At 45.3% G+C, this 13,225-nt stretch overlaps 1 protein-coding gene across 1 annotated transcript; it reads right to left on the bottom strand.

The window, feature by feature from the left end:
• Window positions 1-1,233: 1,233 nt before the first annotated feature.
• Window positions 1,234-11,496, bottom strand: LOC134149988 (solute carrier family 2, facilitated glucose transporter member 5-like). The gene is made up of 12 exons (XM_062593404.1): window positions 11,440-11,496; window positions 9,847-9,945; window positions 9,174-9,334; window positions 8,517-8,641; window positions 5,551-5,703; window positions 5,339-5,464; window positions 4,843-5,030; window positions 4,358-4,468; window positions 3,743-3,844; window positions 3,265-3,340; window positions 2,206-2,333; window positions 1,234-1,531 (listed from the first exon to the last, which is right to left on the bottom strand). The coding sequence occupies exons 1-12, from the start codon at window positions 11,494-11,496 to the stop codon at window positions 1,298-1,300; spliced, it is 1,560 nt and encodes a 519-aa protein (XP_062449388.1). The 3' UTR covers window positions 1,234-1,297.
• Between the last annotated feature and the right edge of the window lie 1,729 nt (window positions 11,497-13,225).

Genomic DNA, 13,225 nt, shown 5'->3' with positions numbered 1-13,225 from the left:
AGGCAAGAAAGGAATCCAACACACTTGGAAAACTTGAGAAGGGAAGCTTGGCCATATATATTTTTTTTGATTAATCGCTTATCTCTTCTTCTACTTTGTATAGGTTCACTAGGCATTGACTTAGCGCTCTATTTTTTTTTTCCAAGAAGGTAGTTGGGGGTGAGGCCTCCATCAATGTGACAGAGGGAAAGAAGAGAGCAGGACTCATCATAGAGACTGAGCAGGGAAGCAGCATCTTTTTCAACACGTGTACATCACAAGAGAAGTCTGAGGGTGCAGAAGTACGTCATGTGAAGGATTATCTCCATCGACAATACACAGGCAGCACGAGGCTGTTGAAGAATTCTGGTTTTTTCTCCCTAGAGGGCAGTAGCCCTGCACAAACATTAACGGAATCAATTTTCCTCATATTAAATTATACTATAATTAACCCTAGAAACATTAAACCAATACATATTTTAAGAAATACTCCATTTCTCAGTTGGTTAGAGCATGGTGCTAATAATGCCAAGGTCACGGGTTCGATCCCCATATGGGCCACTTGTTTGAGGGCTGGACGAGATGATCTGCAGAGGTGCCTTCCAACCTTACTAGTTCTATGATTCTGTGATTTCTTCTGCACTGTACTTTCTCCTGAGAGCTAGCACTAGTTACTCAGCTTTCCCAAAACAGTTCAGCCTTCAGGTGGAGCTGTGCCCTCATAAGATGCATTAAAAAAAAAAAAAAAAAAAAAAAAAAAAAAAAAAAAAAAAAAAAAAAGTCTCCTGGTCCTTTAAAAGGGGTGGGGTGGGAGGAGAAAGGGTTGAGTTTGGAACAGGTTTTAGACACCCGAGAGCTGAGCTCTTTGGAAAACTCCAGCTTCAAGCAACTCAATATAAAAACCCCAAAACAGAGGGACAAAACCACAGCGGCCACAGCTGGAAACAGGCCACAGAACTGCAGTTATTCCTCTGGAGTCAGCCTGAATTTGACCCCAGCAGCACAGCAGTGGGGTTCTTATGGCCCTCAGAACCACATACCTCTTGGGAAAGACTGAACTCCAGCTGAGGGCATTGTCCTATTCTTGCTGTTTTACAAATGCCAGTAATGTGCAATTTGCTGTGGCTGTGGAACAAAGAGCGGTGCTGAAAATTATTCACAAGAACACTGTGAAGACACAGCTTTGGCTTCTTTGGAATCTCCCACTGTGCAAAGTGTGCAAAAAGTCTGAATTAAGGTCAGGATCAAGCCACATATCTTCTCTCTTACTGAACATAGATCCTGAACATGCCTGGGACAGGCCAAATGCTGGTCTGGGTCACAGATGACTGCTGGAAACTTCTTTCCTCTCTGTCTGCCCCCCTGGACCAGCATGGAAATCCTTGAGCTCTTCTTTTTCCGTGTGAATCTCCACCTTGTTTCTCTTGGCCATGATTCTGTAGATTTCCATGAAGGTTTTGTTCTTCGTCTCAGGGACAATAATGAAGATGTAAATTATAGTGGCCAGGCAGATGGCACAGAAGATGAGGAAGACGTAGGCCCCCAGTCCAGCCTAAAGCAACGAAAGGAAACAGATCAGAAGTCAGGGCAATGCAAAGGGCAGTACTCCAAATGTGCACATTGCATGATTTGGACAGGCTGAACCCTGCAATAGCTAAAAAAGGCAGTCACAGCAAACTGCATACATTTTAAGTTGAACTATGGCAAGTTTGGGGTGATTCGAGATTCTCTGCCTTCTGAGATCACCACTACAGAGGCCATTTACTGGGGCAGGAGAAAGAGGTATGTGAGGGTCATGGTCTGTTACACAAATACAACTAAACTCATCAGCTCTCTTTGCAGAGGCTAAATCAGTAATTGCAGTGATTTATGGGCCGCTACTACTGAGGCTTGGTTTGAACTGGTGACTTAGAGACCAAAGGCTAAAAATAGTTCCCTCAAACATCTGTCCCAACTCAGAAGGCTAGATGTGCAATCTTTTTTATGCTCCTGAACTCAGGATCAAGCACGTACCTGGAAAAAATAAAGTATTGTGCAAAAGACAGGTATCAGAGAAATGCCAACTAACATCAGTTTATTGTTCTTAATGGATAAAGCTGCATGCGGGTACTGGGAATCAACGTGGGTCCTTACAGTTTTCAGTATTAAAAAGGCTCTCTAAGAATACACGGATGAAGATACTTGTTTTAAGCCAAGGTCCTGTTTTGTCTCATGGTCACATCTTACCTCCATATAGAGGAACACAAGCCCCACGGTGAAGTTGGACAGCCAGTGCACAGACCCACCCACCATGAATGCTGCAGGCCGGGATGACTGCAGGAACATCTCCGTGATCATCACAAAGGGAATAGGACCTGGAAGATAAATGCATGTCTGCAAATCCCGATGGCAATTGCCCTGCTCTGAATCCCTGGTTGATACTGTTGTTGATACTTGTCATACGGTCGTGAGCCAGCAATCAAACTCTCCATTCCTATAGCTGTGTTTTAGCCATGAATCGATCTCCAGCATAACAAACTAACACGAGACTAAAACAAACACTCACTGTGCCCCTAAAGGCACCCTAGGAGTACCAACTAAGCAAGTCATTGCTTCTTAAAAATAAAAGTGGATTGGAAACACCTCCAGCACAAGCCACCAGGCTAGGCCACGGCACTGCCCTCCTGTGGCATGATCACCGACACCGACAACGTTGCAAGGTTTTGGAGGGCCAGGCCAGTCTGGCTGGGCCACTATCCTGCCTCCAGCAGGGCCCCTCACCAGGGTGCTGGAATCAGCCTGACTGCGCAAATGGAAAAGACAAGGCTGTACGTAGTCCCATCTGCCTGCGAAACCTCTGCGGGAGCTTCAAGACAGCAGTGCTGCATCCAGCACGGGTCTAGCAGGGCTTTGCAAGCTAATGGTAACAGACAGACCCAAGGCTCTAAGAAGCTGCAGAGTCAGGACAAAACCTTTCCAAGCTCTGAATCTATCTGCACCCCTTCCTCCTGCAAAGTGAACTGTAGTGCCACATGCATAATTTGAGCCGCTTTAATTGGATTTGCTTCCTATAGATGCAAACATACAGCATGCCTGTCCAGCTGGTGCAGCTCACTGCCTGAGCAAAGTTTTGCTTCAGAAGTTACTGCATCTCAGGCAAAAGCACAGCTGTGCCTTTGCTGTTCCTGCTGAAAGCCTGATGCTCCCCTAGCTCCCCTCCCACAAACTATTGATTTGCTGCTCAGTATATAACACTTGGCTTTACCCAATTTGCAGAGGAGACTGGACTAGATCGTGAGTACTTACTGGCTCCAATAGCATGGCCAATGATGTAGACAATGACACACACTATGCTGAGGTAAGACATCCACGAGACAGTTGGCTGTGAAGAATTTAGTCACAGGTTAGAGCTGTTTCCTATGGGAAGGTCAGCACACATTCAAGTTGCTATTTGTGGTAAGATTTGAGGGCATTTTAAAGTCAGTGTGACTCTCGATTGCCAGATATATCAATGTAGACACACTCAGCCACTAAGATCATAGCTTGGGTGTAATCTTCACTTCCAATAAATGCATGCAACAGGTATTATTAACATGATGGCGGGAGAGTAACCAGACAAGCAGGATCACAACCCTTCCTGGATTTATTTTGGGTAGATATGCAAGTGCAGAGGCCCCCCTCCCCCTGCATCTGTAGAAGCAACTTTCAAAACATACCAATTGCCTTATGCCTGGAAGGTCCAGAAATGCAAAGACAACATCAACTGAGTCATCCAGCTACACACCTGGAGATTGAGGGCCAGCGTTAACACTGCACAGGAGACACAGCACAATCCAAAGCCAGCAAGGAGAAGGATTCTCCTCCCCAGTGACTCCACAATGAAAACCTAGATGAGACAGAAGAGGATGAGGCACCAGAAGCCTGGAGACACACCATTTTATGCTGCAAACTCTACTTATCAAAGTAGTCTTTGTTTTCCAGGAAATTCAGTGAAGTTCCCTCAGTGTGAAAAGCCTTCACCAGTGGATTGTGGGCAGCAAATCACCTAGGAACCGTAAAAAACTGGGTTTATCAGTGGCAGAGAGAATAAGCAGTCCCTTCTTCAATACCCAGTGCCAGTGAGAACTGCATGGAAACCCTGCATGGTAACACTGGGCAACAAGACATTCCTTCCATATCATATCAACCTGGAAACCAGAAAAAACTTCCGAAGCTTGTCAGATCCAGCACCATCAGATTAGTTACTTCAGTTAACATAGCTGCCTGCCAGCAAGGGACACTGCAGCACGTTTTGTACAAAGCTCACAGCGTGCATGAGTAATATAACCTATTGCAAATATAGGGAGTGACAGGGGAAACCAGATGAGTTAAAACTCCAAGAGCCCCAGCAGAAACTTACCGCAAGGAAAGTCATGACAACGTTGACGGCACCTATCGAGACAGTGACGTATTGAACGTTATTTTTGTCCACACCTGCCGACAAGAAGATTCTGTCCGCATAGTAGAAGACCTGCAGTAAAACCACAGCTGTGTTTATATTTAGCCAAAGGCAGACTATGGGAATACCATGTTTGGCTGCTTTTACATCATGGAACTGGTACATTGCAATCAGAGAACGGAATACTTCCCATTCTGAGGGCTGCAGTGCTTGTATCCAAGCACATGCACCTTACCGCAAAACACCGAAACCATGCTTAGCAGGACAGCTTGACTCTGGACCTAGTATGTCTGATGCAGAACCAGGTGTAGGTTGTTCTTGTGTCCCCTAGGTTCTAGCTCTTGAGTCAGCACTGTCCACCCTACCCACTCTGAAATCTTATCACTTTATTAATCACCCCACTGGCCTTTCCCACATGTGTTAATTCATAACTCATTCCCACTCACCGCATTAACCCCAGAAAGCTGCTGACCCATCATCATGACAATGATGGAGATGAGCTGCCATCGCAAGCCTCTGAAGGTGCACAGGTTGAGCACAGAGAAATGCCCTTCTTCCTTTTCTGATCGGTCTTCCTGGCGCATTTCTTCTATCTCATCATCTACATCATCCCAGCCTCTCAACCTCTGCAGAGCTGGTTGGGAGAGGCAAGGTGAGACATGAACCCCAGAGGGCAAACTAGGAGACTACAGAGAGCAGCAGATCTACATTGAGCTCTGCTGCTTTGAAGCAAGACAGAAGAATATGCAAGCCATGGGCAGCAGCGCTGCTTGGATGGGAAGTCAGGGATTCACGTAAGCCAAGCAAGGATCAGTGTGCCCAGGATTCTTCCTGCCAGCAACACGCCAGCAAAGAATTTCACACACTGCTACGTCACGTCAGTTGTGTCCCACAGTTAGATCTTTCCCATTTCACCTCCTCTCCCAAAGGATGCTACTGTACCTTGCCGTGCTTGCTCTTCATTGCCCCTTTGTATCAGCAGGTATCTGGGACTCTCAGGGAAAAAGGGCAATATAAGGAGCTGAATTAGCGATGGGATCCCAGTGAGCCCCAGCAGCACTGGCCAGCCTGTAACACATGAGGCAAGATGATGACTGGGAAAAATCTTTCTCCAACATACCCAGCAGAAAAATTTCCCTGAGCCAGAGCTTTACCTTTGTCATTCCCCAGGATGCTGTTGAGACCAAGGATCTGAGCTACAAGGATTCCAACGGTGATAAAGAGCTGGGGCACTATCCCAATAGCACCTCTCAAATTTTTGGGGGACATTTCTCCCAGGAACATGGGAACCACATTGGAGGCCAGGCCTAGTAGTTAGAAAAAGACGTTAGTCATGCAGCTGCCCGATGTCAGCATACTCACCATCTTCAGTAAGATGCTTTTTCCAAAGGGAGACCAAAGTGAATCCTACCAGACTACAGGACACTTGGGAGCCCCACACTTGAACATTTGCTCTAGGTGAGGACTTAATGCCATCCAGTGACTACTCTGGCCAGTAAAGAGGCTCACATTTTATGTAAATCACGGAATTTGGGACATGCCAAAAATTGTGGCATTGATTCAATCAGTAGGTAGAGAAAGATAAGAAATTCATCACTGCAGCTGGTGTCCTCAGAAAGACCTAGGAATCTGCCTTTCTTTGGGAGCCATAAGAAAGAATTTTGTGCTACTACCCCTCTTAGAGCCAAGTAATCTGTAGATAAGTGATGCTGTTCTTCTTCAAGGGTTTTAGTATTACATTCAGAGATATCCTTGAACTCAGTTATAGAGGAGACTTCTGTCTTAAGTTGCAAAGGTGTTCTTATGCTTGAATTCAAGTCAAGGAGCCTGGATTCCTCCATCCGTTTCAACTGAAATACAGCTGGAAACTAATCACACATGCGTGGTGGGCCTTGGGAGTGCAGCCTGCTCTTGGTTTAAGTCCAGAAAATTGCTTATGGTCAGCCTCCATCCAGCTTTCACCACTCAGATAAATGGTCTCCTGAGGATTATATGCAGCTTTCAATAAAAACCTGATGAGTCTGAACCTGAATGACTGTGTTTAGACCACCCCACTCGGGTCCTATCTTCTGGTGTTTTGAGGATCTTGGCCCATTAGCTGCTCAGCAGCAAAGCCTATTTTTAGGAGTTCAAGCAGGAGGACAGTAGTCTGTCCTCCCTACAGAGCTGGCAGATGATTTGATGGCTCTCAAAGCCCTCATCGTCCTCCTGAACGTGTCCTTCTCCCAGCAGGGGGTGCCAAGTACTTCAGCACAAGCCATGCAGAGCAAACCCGTGTGCTGCTTCGGGCTTGGAAACAGAGGGTTAGGGAGGAATTTCTACTTCCTCCAGAACAAGAGGAAATCGGCACTCAAACAAGCCGACACGAGGGTAGGGGGACAGGACTTCTCCTTTGTTTTAAAAAATCCACCACTCCATTAACTGCTTTATAACATTTTACAGAGAGTATTCCTGGTTTGAGGTTTGTCTTACAGTAGAGTAGGTGTTTCTGCTCTAACGGCACACTGAGGACACTGGTTATTTTGAGGAAAAGAGCATCGCTATCTGCAGTAACCCTAGAGAACAGCCAGTGCCTACGCTCACATTGGAAACCTTGGCAAACAAAACACAAACTCCTGTTGTCATATAATCATGTTAGACTGTTTGTTTAGATTTCTAGTAAAGTTCCTAGCCTTCAGGAGATTGTGGTTATAAAGCAGGCACAGTTATTATCTCAAGGCCAAAAGGCAGGGAAAAAATGTATTAAATCAATTAGATAACATTATGAAACCAATCTCATGAGGTGTAGCATTTTAAGCTGGCACTGCGATGAGCTTTTTAATTGCCCCGATAAGAGTATGCGAGCAGTGACGAGGAGGCTACCGCACTCATGTAACAGCAGCCTTCTGACCGTGAAGGCCGATGCCGATCGATCACTGTAGCGGAGCAGTCCTGCACACAACAGGGCTCTCAACACTGCTACCACCGCCAGAGCTGCCCTGGTGCCAGGAAAAAGCAGAACTGGCCCTCTAACAGAGCCCGAAGCGGGCAGGCTGGGTGTCTGCTTCAGCTTCCCGTCGCAGATGCGACGCCCGCAGCACGGGCCAGCTCAAGTTGTCAAGTGCAAGTCAGGACAGCCAGCCCAGATGCTTCCCTTGGCGTTATAAATAACTGAAAGGGATCGTGTACAACCGCTACGAGTATTTACTCAGAGAGCTAGTGCTAAGAGCAGTTTCCAGGCTTGAGAGTCAGGATCTCAAACAAAACCATGGGACTGGATGCATTTCCTGCCTTATATCTCTAATTTCAATTGCTGCGTATTACACAGGTGACTTCGTGTGCCAGCACCCTGTTTTCTCGATTTATCTTTACAGGACATCCCAACTTGCTAATGAACCATGGAGCACGTCAGTCTCGCTAGCCCAAAGCCAGTGAATCGAACCTAAACGCTGTTAGAGTCTATCTACCTCGCTCTGCCTGCGCTCGGTAAATACAGTGCCGCACACGACCTCGGTCCATTTGTGCTGCTGTTTGTGCCACGCTCCAACAGCGCTAATGCAGCCATTGCCACCAATCACACTACCGAACGAGTCAAAGACCCGTCTCAGCTTTCACTGACTCGGTAGTAAACGCGACGGTCCTGAACCCTGCACTCGCACTTCTAACATTTCTTTTCTCCTGCAGGAGGAACAGTCAGTTCCCAGACTGGATTCCCGGATCTGGTATTGTCTCCAGTGACTTCAGCTTGGAAAGATTATTCTGTCTTTGACTGGCATAAAAAGAAAAAAAGCCAAGCTATCAACTTCACGATGTCTGGGAAAACAGATTACCATCAGCAGGTTTCCTGACTGATGAAGTTCCAATACCTAGGAGGTATTTATTGCACAGGGCAGCCGTATCCACAAACATATCTCCACCCTGTACCTCCATTTCCAGCCTCACTGCTGGAAATCCAACAGGGATCTCTGATATTTATGCAACATGCAGAGGACAATGGTTATTAAATAAGTACTGAACTGTAATGCAAATGTGTGTCTAAAATACACTGCCTGTATGATCACTTGTTGTGAAAAAAACCCTTTTACATAGCCAAGAACATCCTATCTATTGCTGTCCCCTTATCATTTAACCTCTCACTTACCAGCAAATATTCCCATGATAACTCGTGAAAGGATGATTACTTCAAAGGTTTTTGCTACCTCTGAGGTTCCCATTAGGATTGCAGCAGCAATGGAGAAGAGGTTATTTATCAGCAAGGTACCTTTTCTACAAATTAATAAAGAGACATAGGTTCAATTTTTACTTTTTAAGGTCCCAATAGCAGGTAGATCCTCTCTGTGTTATGTTGTCAAAAACTCGAATCATCATTCAAAAAAAAAAAAAAAAAAAAAAAAGAGTTAGAAAGAAAATGGTGATTATCCCATTTACCTCACAGGGAACTAAGGCTTCAGGAAAGTACTGAAATTATTCAGGGAACCGGAGCAGCAGAGGCAGGGCCTGGACTCGGATCCCAGGCCGGGACTTTCATCATTCCTGCCTACCGCTGCTGCCCACCCAGTGCTCAGTGTCCAACATAGAGCCTCGCCTTGACTGTACTGAAACCGGACCAATTCTCCTGCACGCAGAGACAACGTGTATTCCTGAGTCTGGCACTGATCATCTGTCTGCAACCAGACAGACATTACAAGCAAGGTGGGTATGACACATCTGTGCTCCTGACGGGCTTGGCAAGCTGGAGTGACCCGTGGGGTGAACTCAGAAAATTGTGGGTGCAACATGTTCAACATCTGTCACTTACCGGCCACACTTGTTAACCAGAGGCGCCACCAAGAGTGACCCAAAGAAGCCTCCCAGGGGGTACATAGACACGGTGAGAGACCAGAGCAGTGTCTGGAAGTTGCTGTCCATAGGTTCTCCATTCCTGTCCAGGTAGGTTTGGTTGTAGAAGGCTTGCATGTACTGCAACGAGATACATAGCATACTCAATAGTAGCACAGCATGCTCAGTAGGCACTATTTTTCATGTTAAAAAACCTAATTAACATGAAAGCTAGTTAAATGCCATAAAGCTTTAAACAAATGTCTTCATGAAAACAGAAGGAAAATCAATGCAAGAAACAGACAGAGAAGCCTGGTTTGGATTGTAACTGTTAAGTTGTTTACAAGTTATCCAGCATTACCAGATTTGCCCGGTTTCCAGAAGGGAGGGTGCTCCTCATGCCCCATCTCCGCTGTGCACCGCGTGCCAACAGCACTGTTTGTGCCTTAGCATAAACATTATTTCCTTTCCTGGGGGGGGGGGGGGGAAACTTCTCATCGTGTATCTAGTGATTCAATGTGCAGGGAAGTGCAAGCATCTTACACTTCATGCATCTGCCCATAAACACACCCACAACCTACTGTTACTCTCCCGCCTTGTTTCTGCCTGTAAGGCCGCTCCGAGCTCACGGTCCGCTCCACAGTCCAACCTACCGGAGCTGGAGAATTGATCACAGATACGTTGTAGCCATACTGGAAAGATGATCCAAAGGTAGATATCAGCGTTACCATTGCAAGCAAAAGTGTCAGTTTCTGCCGGGGAAAAGAAAAATAAAATAAAAATCACCTTGGAAGCAAATTTGGCTTTTAGGCATAAATGGCATTCAATAAAAATAAAGATAGATCTCAAGACTCGTATTCGGTATTTTTGGCTTCGTGTATAAAAATGCCAGTGGGTTGTTTTCATAGCTCTTTGTTCTGCTTGATCTGCACATAGTCATTACAGTATTTCATTCTGCTTTTTCCTGGTAATGCCCGAGCATTTGGCTGACGAATCATTTTTAGGTTATTGTGTTTAAAGTACTACCCTGCAGGGAAAAAGATCTATGTAATTATTCCTTTTCCAAAATGTAAATTTGTTAGTGAAATAAAACAGGATGCTGGCATAGAAAGGCTTTTAAAAGGAGAGATTTTGCATGAAGTGGCAAAATTCCTTTCCTGCTTGCTTCTACTTCCACAGGTTGGATTGCTCTGCCCCTATATTTCAGGATCAAGCTGTTTATTGGCCAAATCTACTTGCCATTGAAACAAATTGGAATCTATCCACGTAGCTCAGTGAGGGCTTGGTTTTGGAGTTTAAGAGCAGCACTTTCCAGCGAAACAGAAGGGTGAAATTGCCATCTGGCACAGGACCACATATCAACCATGCTTGTAGGCACAGTCCTCAGTCACAAGCTACCAGCTTTCTGCAACAATCCAGTTGCTACTGAGTTCTCAGGCAGGAGTTAGCGGCTTTTTATGGCACACTAATGTTTCACATTGCCAGTAGAGCAATAAATTCATTTTTCTTTCAGAAGCGTATTGTTTTCTGTCACTGTCATTAGCCTTAATGTCTCCAAGGTCTATGTCCCACACAGAGGATCCGCCACATCTTTAATTGAAGATTTGTCTGAGTAACTGCTGGTACTCTTCAGATTCCTTCTACTCTTCAGAAGCTCTAACAACTCACCTGCAAAAGCAAGTCTCAGAGCAAGAATCACAAAGGAGCTGAGACTCAGCTATATCTTTTAATACTAAACTGTTGACATCCTTGCATTGGTGATGAAACGCAGGCTGCCTTCCTGTCATTAAAGAAGTCCTACCCAATCCCCCGAGCTCAGAAAAGCCACTGGCACTAATTACTCATGTGCAGCGCGTTTAGAAAAAGCTCCGACACACACAAGCGCTGCATTGTGCAAGGCGCCACAGAAATGCAACAGTGAAAGGCAGTCTCCATACAGAAGCACCTGCAGCCTAAAACTGTTGAGAAAGTAGGAAAGAAAACACACTGAGAAGGGGAAAGTCACGCAGAAGTCGTATGGTGGGTCAGCTGCGGACGGAGAGATTGCTTCAGTACAACGCTGCTGGGCAGACAAACATAAATTGGGTCCAAGAACATACGCATCTCTGCTCTCCCTGTGAGATCACGGAGGATATTTTAGCTTAAAAAATCTATGTGATCTCCTTCCTCTACAAGCATCTGTTAGCCAGCCTGCTCTGGATCACTGTAGGAAGCAGAAGTTGGAAGAACACAACCAGTTTACTTACCCCTTTGGGGCTTTCATTGGAGTTAGAGCTCTCTTCTTTATTCCTTTTCAACTTCATGTTGGTGTTTGAATCACAGATGCTGAGTACAGGCTTTTATAGTCAAAACAGATTACGCAGGGAATGGAAACACCCTACATAGACAGAAAATCCCCCCTGTGACTTCTGAGAAAGCATCCAATCAACGACAAGCTCTGTCCGCCAAAGTGTAGTAGTTTGTTGCCTGATCGTTCTCCAGTTCAACATACCTCCTTTGTATCTTCTCTTTCTTTTCCTTGTTCAAGTCTGCCCTTGCTATTTCAGATGATTTTTTGCCAAATCCAGAACAGAGGTGTTGTTTAGCTGCAGGACAACAGACTGATCTGTCCAAGAAGAATGGGCAAACTTATCACAAAAGCTGCAGAACAAGCCATTTTCCCCCATCTTTGCACACACAGGTAGGACAAGTCTATAGCAGTGGAGTGTCTGCTCCTTCTTGCTGCCGCTGTTATGCAGCCATGGACGTCCGCAGCCAAAGAGGCAGCCCGGCGACCGCTCGAGTCTGCTGTCCACTAAATTCCGGGGAGAACGGGGCATTCTGTGGAGAGAGAACGGCCCAGCTTGGCAATAGAGAGGTGGGTTTTTGCCATGGGCCTTAGTGATAAAATGGGACTGCATTAACCCTCTTGCAGCCACAAACTGCATTTCTGTCCCCAGTCTGGAATGCAGTGTCCTGCCCATCATGATCAACTTCCAGAGTATTTTTGCAGGTCACAGAACAGGTTCATCCCTTCAGGCTCACACTTTGCTAGTGCATAGAAAAAATTGTTTTTATACCTAAGCATATAAATTCTTTTTCCTCTACATGCAAGGTGCACCACATGCATGCAAGGGCTGAGCATTAACCTCCCACACAGCAGGACTACTTTGAACAGAGCAGGACTTGGATAATAGTTAACTAGGGCTCCTAGAGTTTATCAAAGAAATGCAAAGTTCAGAGATACTCTTAAGAGCTGGAGTAACTGGAGCCAAACCATGTTATTACTGTTCTGGCTGTCTTTAACATCTAGCATAAAAAGTGTTCCTTGAGCCACAGGAGCTGATCATGGGTCTTGCATGTGTTCCCTGAGTGGTTGCACCCTCCCATCCTCCAAGTGAAAGCATTAAGTACAGGACTTTAGCTTCCCCACCCTCTTCCCTTGAACACCTTATCGAACCTATTAGTGATTTCTCTGGAAGATATTTTGCAGGTCAAAAGCTATGCAAAATAGAATAGCAGAATGTTTGAGTTGATGCTAATTTTTGCTTTCTCCATACTTTTCTCCAGGAGGTACTGTTTTACCTTAAGATCCCTTTGTTATTATTTACTCCAGAACTCTGTTCAATTAATCCAAGTCATTTCCTCAAGGAAAGTAATGCAGTAAAAGCAAGATGTCCAAGAACTAGGTGCTTTCACAAACAGGACCAGCTAACGCTTTTGGTGTTGATCAGTCTTTAACACTGATAGCTGAAATGCATTAAGGGCAGTCTAATCTCTAAACCACAATACAAAGAGCATAACGTAAGATGAAAAAAGTCACATAAAAACAAGGAGTGAAAGAAAGAAGGAAAAAGACACATTTAAGAACAGAATAGTGCAGAAACCTGCAGGAAGAGCAGAAATAGATTCATAAAGCAAAAATGCTCCAGGCTTTCATTCTGTGTAAGCAGAAACTTCAGCTCACACAGCTACCACTGCTGGAGCAATTCCAGTCAAAACTAAATATAGATCATTGGTAATCTTGCAATTTTCAACAGTGTTAGCAAACAT

The sequence above is a fragment of the Rhea pennata genome, chromosome 22, assembly GCF_028389875.1.
Source record: "Rhea pennata isolate bPtePen1 chromosome 22, bPtePen1.pri, whole genome shotgun sequence".
Lineage (NCBI taxonomy): Eukaryota > Metazoa > Chordata > Aves > Rheiformes > Rheidae > Rhea > Rhea pennata.
The sequence above is the reverse complement of the archived record's forward strand: the minus strand, read 5'-3'. Positions and strand labels throughout refer to the sequence as shown.

Bases quoted from the DNA above. Each gene is read 5' to 3' on its own strand.
- LOC134149988 (XM_062593404.1), bottom strand. From the start codon at position 11,496: ATGAAGTTGAAAAGGAATAAAGAAGAGAGCTCTAACTCCAATGAAAGC. The intron at 5,465-5,550 runs GTAAAGCTCTGG...CATGTGTTACAG, and splicing joins CATCCTGGGGAATGACAAAG to GCTGGCCAGTGCTGCTGGGG. The intron at 3,845-4,357 runs GTAAGTTTCTGC...TGTCTCATCTAG, and splicing joins TTGTCATGACTTTCCTTGCG to GTTTTCATTGTGGAGTCACT.